Source organism: Cicer arietinum, chromosome 3 (assembly GCF_000331145.2).
Source record: "Cicer arietinum cultivar CDC Frontier isolate Library 1 chromosome 3, Cicar.CDCFrontier_v2.0, whole genome shotgun sequence".
Lineage (NCBI taxonomy): Eukaryota > Viridiplantae > Streptophyta > Magnoliopsida > Fabales > Fabaceae > Cicer > Cicer arietinum.
The window spans coordinates 10443555-10456915 of record NC_021162.2 but is presented as its reverse complement, the minus strand read 5'-3'; the positions used below and the strand labels follow the sequence as shown (position 1 = coordinate 10456915).

The 13361-nt window shown below is 37.4% G+C and overlaps 1 protein-coding gene across 1 annotated transcript; it reads right to left on the bottom strand.

The window, feature by feature from the left end:
- Positions 1 to 8158: 8158 nt before the first annotated feature.
- Positions 8159 to 12772, bottom strand: LOC140919650 (uncharacterized). Its single transcript, XM_073366252.1, has 6 exons — positions 12764 to 12772; positions 9464 to 9790; positions 9128 to 9367; positions 8622 to 8971; positions 8364 to 8540; positions 8159 to 8273 (listed from the first exon to the last, which is right to left on the bottom strand). The coding sequence occupies exons 1-6, from the start codon at positions 12770 to 12772 to the stop codon at positions 8159 to 8161; spliced, it is 1218 nt and encodes a 405-aa protein (XP_073222353.1).
- Between the last annotated feature and the right edge of the window lie 589 nt (positions 12773 to 13361).

Below are 13361 nucleotides of genomic sequence, written 5' to 3'. Positions count from 1 at the left end.
TTTTGCGTCTTTCTCAAGTGCATCTTCCAACTTTGGTTGATTCCTTGAGTTGCAAGCTATTGTTCCAAGTGTGTGGTGTCTTCTTGTTTGCCTGAAATATTTCTCAATTCAAAACATTAGATCAATCAAATATTTCACATGTACTGTGTGTTTGGGAATTAAATCAAAAACATGATCAGGGAATCTGATGACTTACAAGTGTTTCAAATCTAGCGCGAAACCCGAAACACAATTATAAATTTTGGAGAAAATTGCTATAAGGGTCTCTCGGTCCTCGATTTCATCTGGACTTTTCAGGAGATTTTCGTACCCCTCGACAAAAATGGACTTAAATCTATATTTTTGGAACACACTTTGGCTAGTGTTTGAAATTTAGCGCGGAACTCGAAACATAGTTATAAATTTTGGAGAAGAATCCTATAAGGGTATCCCTGTCCTCGATTTCATCTGGACATTTCGGGCGATTTTCATATGATCGAACTAAAATGGACCGAAATCCGTATTTTCGAAAAAGACTATGGCTAGTGTTTGTAATCTGACGCGGAACCCGTAACCCAGTTATAAATTTTGAAGAAGAATGATATAAGGGTCTCCCGGTCCTAGATTTCATCTACACTTTTCGAGCGATTTTCATACCAGCCTACTAAAATGGACCGAAATCCGTATTTTCGAACAAGACGATAGTTAGTTATTAAAATCTGATGCAAAACCCAAAAAATAGTTATAAATTCAGTCTTCAATTTCATCTGGACTTTTTGGGCGATTTTCGTACCCCTTGATAAAAATGGATCGAAATCTATATTTCCGGGCCGGACGATGGCTAGTGTTTGATATCTGACGTGGAACCCGAAACACTGTTATATATTTAGATGAAGAATGCTTTAAGGTTCTCCATGTTCTCGATTTCACCTGGACTTTTCAGGCGATTTTTGTAGCACCCGACTAAAATGGACAGAAATTCGTATTTTCGAACAAGACGATGGCTTGTGTTTGAAATCTGGCCCTAAATGATAAACATTGTTATATATTTAGGAGAAGAATGCTATAAGGGTCACCCGGTCCTCGATTTCATCTGGACTTTTTGGGAAATTTTCGTATCCCTCGACAAAAATGGACCAAAATCTGTATTTTCAGGCTAGACGATGGCTTGTGTTTGAAATCTGGCCCTAAATGATAAACATTGTTATATATTTAGGAGAAGAATGCTATAAGGGTCACCCGGTCCTCGATTTCATCTGGACTTTTCGAGTGATTTTCGTACACCTCGACCAAAATGGATCGAAATCCGTAATTTCCAACAAGACGATGGCTAATGTTAGAAATCTAACGCTGAACCCGATATACATTTTTAAATTTAGAAGAAGAATGCTATAAGAGTCTTCTAGTCCTCGATATCATCTGGACTTTTCGAGAGATTTTCGTACCACCTAACAAAAAAGGACTGAAATATGTATTTTCGGACAAGACGAGGGCTAGTATTTGAAATTTGACGCGGAACCCAAACTACAGTTATAAATTTTGGAGAAGGATGTTATAAGGGTCTTCCGGTCCTTGATTTCATCAGGACTTTTTAGGCAATTTTCGTACCACCAGAGAAATATCGACCGAAATTCGTATTTTCGGACCTGAAGATGGCTAGTCTTTGAAATCTCACGCAGAACCCGAAATTCATATATAAATTTAGGAGAACATTGCTACAAGAATATTCTTCTCCTCGATTTTATCTGGATTTTTCGTACACCTCGACAAAAATAGACCAAAATCTGTATTTTCGGACCAAACGATACCTAGGGTTTGAAATTTTCCATTGAACCCGAAACAAAGTTATAAATTTTGGAGAAGAATGCTATAAAGGTTTCCATGTCCTCGATTTCATCTAGACTTTTTGGGCGATTTTCGTTCCCATAGACAAAAATAAACTGAAATCAGTATTTCTGGAACAGGCCAGGGCTAGTATTTGAAATTTGACATGGAACCTGAAACAAAATTATAAATTTTATGAATGCTATAAGGGTCTCCCAGTCCTCGATTTGATCTAGACTTTTCATGCGATTTTCATACCACCCGACAAAAATGGACATAAATCATTATTTCTGGACCAGACGAGGGCTAGTGTTCGTAATTTGACACGGAACCCAAAGTACAGTTAGAAATATAGAAGAAGAATGCTATTAGGGTCTCTCAGTCGTCTATTTCATCTAGACGTTTCCGACGATTTTCGTACACCTAGACAAAAATGGACAAAAATCTATATTTTTGGACCAGACGATGACTAGTGTTTGAAATCAGATGCGGAACCTAGAAACCAGTAATAAATTTTGATGAAGAATGCTATCAAGGTCTCCCGGTCCTCAATTTCATCTGGACTTTTCGGGTGATTTTCTTACCACCCGACAAAAATTGGACCGAAATCCGTATTTTCGAAAAAGATGATTGCTAATGTTTGAAATCTGAGGCGGAACCCGAAACTCTGTTAAAAATTTAGGAGAAGAATGTTATAAGGGTCTCCTGGTCCTCGAATTCATCTAGTCTTTTCGGGCGATTTTCGTACCACCCGACAAAAAAGGACCGAAATTCCTATTTTTAGACCAGACGATGGCTATTGTTTGAAATCTAACGCAGAACCCGAATTTATAGTTGTGTTTCGGGTTCCGCGTCAGATTTCAAAGACAAACAATCGTGTTGTACAAAATTATGGATTTCGGTCCATTTTAGTCGGGTGGTACGAAAGTCGCCTGAAAAGTTCAAATGAAATCTAGGACTTGGAGACCCTTATATCATTCTTCTTCAAAAATACGCATTTCGGTCCATTTTAGTTGGATCGTCTGAAAATCGCCCTAAAAGTCCAGATGAAATCGAGGACCGAGAGACACTTATAGCATTCTTCTCCAAAATTTTAAATTGTGTTTCGAGTTCTGAGCTAGATTTCAATCACTAGCCAAAGTCTGGTATGAAAATACATATTTTAGTCCATTTTTGTCCAGGGGTACGAAAATCGCTTGAAAAATACAGATGAACTCGAGGAGTGAGAGACCCTAATAGCATTCTCCTCCAAAATTTATAATTGTGTTTAAGCTTTCGCGCCAGATTTCAAACACTATCCATCGTCTTGTCCGAAAATACGGATTTCGGTAGATTTTTGTCGGCTGGTATGAAAATCGCCCCAAAAGACCTGACAAAATCGACGACCAGGTGACCCTTATAGCTTTCTTCTTCTAAGTTTATAACTGACTATCGGGTTCTGCCTCAGATTTGAAACACTAGCAATTGTCTTGTTCGAAAATACGGATTTCGGTCCATTTTTGTCGGGTGGTACAAAAATTGCCCGAAAAGCCCAAATGAAATCGAGGACCAGGAGACCCCTAAAGCATTCTTCTCCAAAATTTATTATTGGTTTTTAGGTTCCGCGTCAGATTTCAGACACTTGCCATCGTATGGTCCGAAAATATAGATTTCGGTCCTTTTTTGTCTTGGGGTAAGAAAATCGCCTGAAAAGTCTAGATGAAATGGAGGACCGAGAGGCCCATATAGCATTCTTCTCCTAAATTTATAAATGTGTTATGAGTTCCGTGTTAGATTTCAAACACTAGCCATTGTTTTTTTTTCTTTCAAAAATATGAATTTCGGTCCATTTTAGTCGGGTGGTACGAAAATCACCCGAAAAAACCAGATGAAATCGAGGACCGGGACACCCTTATAACATTGTTCTCCTAAATATTTAACAGTGTTTCGGATTCCGGGTCAGATTTCAAACACTAGCTATCATCTGGTCCGAAAATATAGATTTTGGTCCATTTTTTTCGAGGGGTACGAAAATCTCCCGAAAAGTCCTGTGAAATCGATGACCGAGAGACCCTTATAGCATTCTTGTTCTAAATTTATAACTATATTTCGGGTTCCATGTCAAATTTCAAAAACTAGCCATGGTCTAGTACGAAAATACGTATTTCAATCCATTTTATTCTAGTGGTACAAAAATCGCCTAAAACGTCCAGATGAAATCTAGGACCGGGAGACCCTTATATAATTCTTATCCTAAATTTATAAGTGTGTTTCAGATTCCATATAATAACACTAGTTTTCATACAAAAAACCTGATAATATCTTCACAACGTCAGATTTCAAACACTAGCCATCGTCTTGTTTAAAAATACAAATTTCTTTCCATTTTTGTCGGGTGGTACAAAAATCGCCCGAAAAGTCTAGTTTAGATCGAGGAACGTGAAACCCTTATAGCATTATTCCCCTTAATATATAACCTTGTGTCATGTTCCTCGTCAAATTTCAAACACTAGCCATTGTCTGGTCCGAAAATACATATTTTGGTCAATTTTTGTGGAGGGGTACGAAACTCGCACGAAAAGTCCATATGAAATCGAGGACTTAGAGACCCTTATAGTATTCTTCTTCTAAATTTATAAATGTGTTTCGGGTTCCGCGTCAGATTTTAAACACTAGCCATCATCTTGTTCTAAAATACGTATATCGGTCCATTTTAGTTAGGTGGCACGAAAATTGCCCAAAATGTCAAGATGAAATCAAGGACCATAAGACTTATAGCATTTTTCCTAAATTTACAACTACGTTTCGGGTTCCGTGTCTGATTTTAAACACTAGCCATCGTCTCGTTCGAAAATACGGATTACGGTACATTTTAGTCGGGTTGTACAAAAATTGCCCAAAAACCTTCGTTTGGTTCGAAAATACAGATTTTGGTCCATAAATACAGATTTTGGTTCATTTTTGTCGAAGGGTACGAAACTCGCGCGAATAGTTTAGATGAAATCGAGGACCGGGAGACCCTTATAGCATTCTTCTCCAAAATATAAAACTGTGTTTCAGATTCAGCATTAGATTTTAAACACTTGCCATCGTCTGGTCCAAAAATACAGATTTTGATCCATTTTTGTAGAGGTATACGAAAATCTCCCGAAAAGTCCAAATGAAATCGATGACCAAGAGACCCTTAAAGCAATCTTCTTCTAAATTTGTAATTGTGTTTCAGGTTCCGCTTCAGATTTCAAACCCTAGCCATCATTTTGTTCAAAAGCCCGAAAATCGATCCACTTTAGTCGGGTGGTACGAAAATCGCCAAAAATGTCCATATGAAATCGAGGACCAAGAGACTCTTATAGCATTATTCTCCTAAATTTATAAATGTGTTTCTAGTACCGCGTCAAATTTCAAACACTAGCCATCGTCTTGTTCAAAAATACGGATTTCGGTCCATTTTTGTCGAGTATTACGAAAATCACGAAAAGTCAAGATGAAATCGAGGACTGAGATACCCTTATAGCATTCTTCTCCTAAATATCTAATAGTGTTTTGGGTTCCGCATCAGATTTCAAACCATTCAGCTGGGGAGTTTTAGGAGGTTTAGAAGAAAAAAAAGGAGTTTCTGGAGAAGAATGTTAAAAGGGTCTCTCGGTCTTCGATTTCATAGAGATATTTTGGGTGATTTTCTTACCACCCTCTTTTAAAATGGACCAAAATATGTATTTTAGGACTAGGCGATGGCTAGTGTTTGAAATCTGATGTGGAACCCGTAATACTGTTATATATTTAGGAAAATAATTCTATAAGGGTCTCCTAGTCCTCGATTTCATCTCGACTATTCGGGCGATTTTCGTACAAAAAATGAACCGAAATCCTTATTACAAGACGATGGATAGTGTTTGAAATCTTACACGGAACCCGAAACACAGTTAAAAATTTAGGAGAAGAATGCTATAAGAGTCTCCTGGTCCTCGATTTCTTCTGGTATTTTCGGGTGATTTTCGTACCACTCGAATAAAATGGACCCAAAATCGTATTTTTGAACAAAACAATGGCTAGTGTCTGAAATCCGACATGGAATTCGGAACACATTCATAAATTTAAGAGAAGACTGCTATGATCCTCGATTTCATCTGGGCTTTTCGGGCGATTTTCTTACCTCTCAACAAAAAATGACCGAAATCTATATATTCGAACCAAACGATGGCAAGTGTTTGAAATCTGACGTGGAATCTAAAAACCAGTAATAAATTTTGGAGAAGAATGATATCAGGGTCTCTCGGTCCTAAATTTCATCTGGGCTTTTAGGGCGATTTTTCTACAACCCGACAAAAATGGACCGAAATCCGTATTTTCGAACAAGATGATTGCTGATTGCTAGTATTTGTAATCTGGCGCAAAACCCGAGACACATTTATAAATTTTGGTGAAGAATGCTACAAGGGTCTCCTGGTCCTCGATTTCATTTCGACTTCTCGGGCAATTTTCGTACGATCCAACTAAAATGGATCGAAATCCGTATTTTCGAAAAAGACTATGGCTAGTGTTTGAAATCTAACGTGGAGCCCAAAACAAAATTATAAATGGACCAAAATCTTTATTTTAGGACCAGACAATGGCTAGTATTTGATTTCTGACGTCGAATCTGAAACACTATTATATATTTAGGAGAAGAATGCTTTAAGGTTCTCTAGGTCTTCGATTTCATCTGGACTTTTCTGGAGATTTTCGTACCACCCGACTAAAATGGACCGAAATCCGTCTTTTCGAACAAGACGATGGGTTGTGTTTGTATGCTGACACGGAATCCGATACATAGTTATAAATTTAGATGATGGATGTTATAAGGGTCTCTCGATCCTGGATTTCATCTGGACTTTTTGGGAAATTTTCGTAACCCTGTATTTTCAGACCAGATGATGGCTAGTGTTTGAAATTTGACGCTGAACCTGAAACAAAATTATAAATTTATGAGAAGAATGCTTTAAGTGTCATTTGGTCCTCGATTTCATCTTGACTTTTTATGCGATTTTCGTACCACAAGACAAATATGGACTAAACTTCGTATTTTTGGACGAGACGATGGATAGTGTTTGAAAATATGACCAAGAACCCGAAACTCAGTTATAAATTTAGGAGAAGAATGCTACAAGAATCTTCTTCTCCTTGATATCATCTGGCCTTTTCGGGGAATTTTCATACCCCTAAAAAAAATGGACCAAAATCTATATTTTCGAACCAGACAATAGCAAGTGTTTGAAATTTGTCGCGGAACCCAGAACAAAGTTATAAATTTTGGATAAGAATGCTATAAGGGTTTCTTGGTCCTTGATGTCATCTGGACTTTTTTAGCGATTTTCAAACCACCCCACAAAAATGGACTGTAATCAGTATTTCCAGAACAAACGAGGGCTAGTATTTGAAATTTAACGTGGAACCTGAAACACAGTTATAAATTTTGGAGCAGAATGCTAAAAGGGTCTCCTGGTCCTCGATTTCATCTGGACTCACTACGCGAAAAAACGCATTTTACAGCGCTTTTTTTAAGCCATTTACAGCGCTTTTTCAAAAAAATAAGCGCTGTGGGATCGAGCGTTGTAAATGATACAACATCGCTTTTTAAAAAGCGCTATAAAACATGTAAATATAACGCGCGCTTGTTATGCACATTTTACAGCGCTTCTTCAAAAAAGCGCTGTCATATGCACCCCATTATATGAGTTATGGGTCTGCTTTTAGAGCGCTTTTTAACACAAGCGCTGTAAAATGCACACCCATAATTTTCATATTATGGGTCTGCATTCTACAGCGCTTTCTCAAGAAAGCACTGTAAAATGCCCACCCATAATTTCATATATGGGTGTGCATTTTACAGCGCTTTCTCAAGAAAGCGCTGTAAAATGCCCACCCATAATTTGCATATTATGGGTCTGCATTTTACAGCGCTTTCTCAAAAAAGCGCTGTAAAATGCCCACCCATTATTTCATATTATGGGTGTGCATTTTACAGCACTTTTGTTGTACATTTTAAAGCGCTTTCTCACGAAAGCGCTGTAAAATGTGCACCATTAAAGCGCTTTACAACAACATTTTACAGCGCTTTTTAAAAAAAGCGCTGTAAAATGTGTGTTTTTTTTTTATTTTTTAAACGCTATAAACAAAATTGCTTAACCAATTTTTTGTTGTTGTAGGGCACATTGGGTGCTATTTGCAATCAATGCGGTCTCTGAAGTGATATACTATTTGGATCCCGTGCACGGCGATTACACCAATCACCCCGGAATAAAGAATATGCTCGACACGTAAGTAATATTCATTTATTTCTTACATATATATATTTATATATATATATATATATATATAAGAAATAAATGAATATTACTTACGTGTCGAGCATATTCTTTATTCTGGGGTGATTGGTGTAATCGCCGTGCACGGGATCCAAATAGTATATCACTTCAGAGACCGCATTGATTGCAAATAGCACCCAATGTGCCCTACAACAACAAAAAATTGGTTAAGCAATTTTGTTTATAGACAACTAATAAATTAAATTCTCATCAATTAAAAAAGATAAAATTACGTACCCTGAATTATATGGTGCCAAGAACAATTTATCACTTTCTATATTTCCTAAAAACATATCTACAATGTATTTTTTTACATTGTCTGGATCGAGTTTCCACATCGACATCTTATGTGGAGACAAGAATGAGTATTTATTTGACAGTTTCCTCGTGCACACGACCTTCTCGTACAAAAACCTTCAATGAAAATTTTAAACTAGATTAATTACCAATACATTTAATTAATTACAAATAAATGCAATTAAAAGTATTTTTTACCTTATGTACAAGCTGATTACAGTAGCACTCAGCTCCTTATGTTCGAGAAGTTCGTACATGTGCTCCTTTTCGAGGTATTCAATATACTCATCTCCAAAGATGTCTTTATTCATTTGTACGATGGGCGAATCGTTGCTGCTGCCCATGTTCCTTTTTATTTGGATGTCAAGACACGCCCCGTATTTACCAAGGCGTGGCTGACTTTTATTAGGAGCAGCAGCAGCAGCGACCGATTTTCCCCGATCCAGATTTTTTGTTGCTGCAAGTTTGGCAGCTTTATTACCCTCCAGCCTTTGTAGTTTGGCAGCCCTATTAACCTCCAATTTTTGAGGTTTGCTGCCTTTTTTTGGCTATAGGGGTGGTTTATTTATTTGGACCTACAAAAATGAGGTAAAATGTTAGTTTATTGAATCTGAAAAAATGACAAATCTTAGGCAATAAATGTGACAAACCTTTTCGGGAGATGTAACTGATTTGTCTTTGGGAATCTTTTTTTGGAGGGCAACAAGGTTTGTGGGCCAAGCCACGTAACTACCAATAGCGTCGCTTAAGAACTGCATATCTCCATCGTTGTCCGGTAAGGGCAACGGTGCAGTTGGTTCAAAAGCAACAGTTGGCGATACTTTGACATGGCCCGCGGGGATCGGAATATTGTGCAATACTTCTCCCGAAGTATTGTACAATATTCCTTTTCCCACCTTCCGTTGAGTAGGCGAGGACAAGTATAGGACACATGTAGTGACACCCTACATCAATAGTTAAAACATAAGTACAGTTAATATATAAGTTTGTTTAATACATAAGTAATTACATAAGCAAGTAAGTAGTAAGTAATTAATTACCTCGGGAATACTCTTCAAACCGACGTTGCAACTCCCGGTTTCACTCTCCATTTGTATTTCAGGTTGGAGCTGAACCGGAAGTTGCTTGTCTTTATTCGTATTCACCAAGAGTGCCACTTGCTCTGATAGGATTCTGAGCTTCTCTAATACTTCCTCGTTGGAAGGTTTTTGGCGCTTCTCTTGAGGAAAAAAGCTTTTGGGAGTTACGCCAAATCCTTTCCCCCTCACTCGACCGGAATACTCAGGGACATTAAACACTTTCCCAAGAATGTCCCTGCAAGTATCCTTGTTGCCCTCTTGAGTTTCAGAACTTTGTTCAATAATTTCCTAAAATACATGTAACATTAAAAAGATAAGTTTAATAGCATTTTTAAAATACAATATTAAAAAATATTAAAGTGATAATATACTTACACAAAGATAAGCGCTGTAAAAGACCTCCGTGTGTTATTATGTTATTTGAATGCCTTTTACGCCTTTTACAGCGCTTTTGTCAAATAAGCGCTGTAAAAGACCTCCGTGTGTTATTATGTTATTTGAATGCCTTTTACGCCTTTTACAGCGCTTTTGTCAAATAAGCGCTGTAAAAGACCTCCGTGTGTTATTATGTTATTTGAATGCCTTTTACGCCTTTTACAGCGCTTTTGTCAAATAAGCGCTGTAAAAGACCTCCGTGTGTTATTATGTTATTTGAATGCCTTTTACGCCTTTTACAGCGCTTTTGTCAAATAAGCGCTGTAAAAGACCTCCGTGTGTTATTATGTTATTTGAATGCCTTTTACGCCTTTTACAGCGCTTTTGTCAAATAAGCGCTGTAAAAGACCTCCGTGTGTTATTATGTTATTTGAATGCCTTTTACGCCTTTTACAGCGCTTTTGTCAAATAAGCGCTGTAAAAGACCTCCGTGTGTTATTATGTTATTTGAATGCCTTTTACGCCTTTTACAGCGCTTTTGTCAAATAAGCGCTGTAAAAGACCTCCGTGTGTTATTATGTTATTTGAATGCCTTTTACGCCTTTTACAGCGCTTTTGTCAAATAAGCGCTGTAAAAGACCTCCGTGTGTTATTATGTTATTTGAATGCCTTTTACGCCTTTTACAGCGCTTTTGTCAAATAAGCGCTGTAAAAGACCTCCGTGTGTTATTATGTTATTTGAATGCCTTTTACGCCTTTTACAGCGCTTTTGTCAAATAAGCGCTGTAAAAGACCTCCGTGTGTTATTATGTTATTTGAATGCCTTTTACGCCTTTTACAGCGCTTTTGTCAAATAAGCGCTGTAAAAGACCTCCGTGTGTTATTATGTTATTTGAATGCCTTTTACGCCTTTTACAGCGCTTTTGTCAAATAAGCGCTGTAAAAGACCTCCGTGTGTTATTATGTTATTTGAATGCCTTTTACGCCTTTTACAGCGCTTTTGTCAAATAAGCGCTGTAAAAGACCTCCGTGTGTTATTATGTTATATTAATGTTTTTTAAAGCCTTTTACAGCGCTTTTTACACATAAGCGCTCTAAAATGTCTCTTTATGTTAATTTTAAGAGGCTCTTTTACAGCGCTTTTTCCAAATAAGCGCTGTAAAAGACCTCCGTGTGTTATTATGTTATATGAATGTTTTTTAAAGCCTTTTATAGCGCTTTTACACATAAGCGCTCTAAAATGTCTCTTTATGTTAATGTTAAAAGGCTCTTTTACAGCGCTTTTACACATGAGCGTTGTAAAAGGCCTTATTGTTTTTGTGTTTTGTTATGTTATGTTATTTTTTAAACAAGCTCAACATGCATGCAAAACCCACATAACTGGTCACCACCAAAATCTCTTCTCCTTTTATGCATCTTCTTCAAAAACATCAAATCTCACTCGTCACCACCAAAATCTCTTCTCCTTTTATGCATCTTCTTCACAAACATCAAATCTCACTCTTTCACAATTCAATCTCCACCTCAACACCCTTTTTATCTCTTTACATTCTCTTTCCTTCTTAAATCGAAACTTGGTATTCAGGATCATTGCCATGTTGCGAAAAATGGTTTGTGTCTGATGTTTTTGTTAACAATGTGTTTTTGGGGATTCCCATGATGCGTACAAGGTGTTTGAAGAAATTAGGTGTCTGATGAATATTATTTTTAAAGCTTTTTTAGGAGAAGAATGCTATAAGGGTCTCTCGGTCCTCGATTTTATCTGGGCTTTTCGGGCCTTTTTTTTACCACCCTACAGAAATGGACCGAAAACCGTATTTTTGAACAAGACAATTGCTAGTGTTTGAAATCTGAGGTAGAACTCGAAACTCAGTTATAAATTTAGGATAAGAATGCTATAAGGGTCTCCTGGTCCTCAATTTCATCTGGTCTTTTCAAGCGACTTTCGTACCACCCGATGAAAATGGACCGAAATTCGTATTTTCAGACCAGAAGATGGTTAGCGTTTGAAATTTGGCGCGAAATCCGAAACACAATTATTAATTTCAGGGAAGAATGCATTTAGGGTCTCTCGGTCCTCGATTTCATCTAGACTTTTCAGGCGATTTTCATACCCCTTGACAAAAATGGACTTAACTTGGGCTAGTGTTTGAAATCTAGCGCGGAACTTGAAACACAATTATAAATTTTGGAGAAGAATGATATAACGGTCTCCCGGTCCTAGATTTCATCTTGACTTTTCGGGCGACTTTCGTACCACCCGACTAAAATGGACTGAAATCCGTGTTTTTAAACAAGACAATTGTTAGTGTTTGAAATTTCACTCAAAACTAGAAAAACAATTATAAATTTAGAAGAAGAATGATATAAGGGTCTCTTGGTCCTCGATTTCGTCTAGATTTTTCGGGCGATTTTCGTGCCACTTGACTAAAATGAACCGAAATCCGTATTTTTAGAATAAACGATGGCTAGTGTTTGAAATATGACGCAGAATCCGTAGCACAGTTATAAATTTTGGAGAAGAATGCTATAAGGGTCTCTAGGTCCTCGATTTCATTTGGACTTTTCAAGCGATTTTCGTACCATTGACAAAATAGGACCGAAACCCGTATTTTCAAACAAAACACAATGCTATAAGAGTCTCCTAGTCGTCGATTTGATCTAGACTTTTTGAGGTATTTTCGTACAAGACGATGGCTAGTGTTTGAAATTTGACGCGGAACCCGATACAAAGTTATAAATTTTGGGGAAGAATGCTATTACGGTCTCGCGGTCCCCGATTTCATTTGGTCTTTTCGGGCGATTTTCGTAACCCTCAACAAAAATGGACCAACATCTTTATTTTCGGACCAGACAATGGCTTGTATTTGAAATCTTCCGTGAAACCTGAAACATAGTTATAAATTTTAGAGAAGAATTCTATAAGGGTCTCTCAGTTCTCGATTTCATTGGGACTTTTCCAGCAATTTTCGTACCATCCGACTAAAATGGACCGAAATCCGTATTTTCGAAAAAGACGATGGCTAGTGTTTGAAATCTCACGTGGAACGTGAAAGAAAATTATAAATTTGGAAGAAGAATGATATCATGGACTCTCGGTCTTTGATTTCATCTGGAATTTTCGGGCAATTTTCGTACCCCTCGACAAAAGAGGACCAAAATCTGTATTTTCAGACCAGGCGATTGCTAGTGTTTGAGATCTGGCGTAGAACCCGAAACACAATTATAAATTTTGGAGAGGAATGCTAAAAGGGTCTCCCAGTACTCGATTTTATCTGGACTTTTTTGGCAATTTTCGTACCACCCAACAAAAATGGACCAAAGTCAATAGTTTCAGACCAAACGATGGTTAGTGTTTGATATATAAGACGCATAACCCGAAACACAGTTATAAGTTTAGAAGAAGAATGCTATAGAGGTCTCCTGGTCCTCGATTTCATCTAGATTTTTCGGGCAATTTTTGTATAACCCAACAAAAATCGAC

What these genes read in the sequence shown, in the direction of transcription:
- LOC140919650 (XM_073366252.1), bottom strand. An exon ending in GTTTGAAGAGTATTCCCGAG is followed by an intron (nt 9,368 to 9,463) that starts GTAATTAATTAC and finishes CTATTGATGTAG; the next exon opens with GGTGTCACTACATGTGTCCT. An exon ending in TGGCTTGGCCCACAAACCTT is followed by an intron (nt 8,972 to 9,127) that starts GTTGCCCTCCAA and finishes CCACCCCTATAG; the next exon opens with CCAAAAAAAGGCAGCAAACC.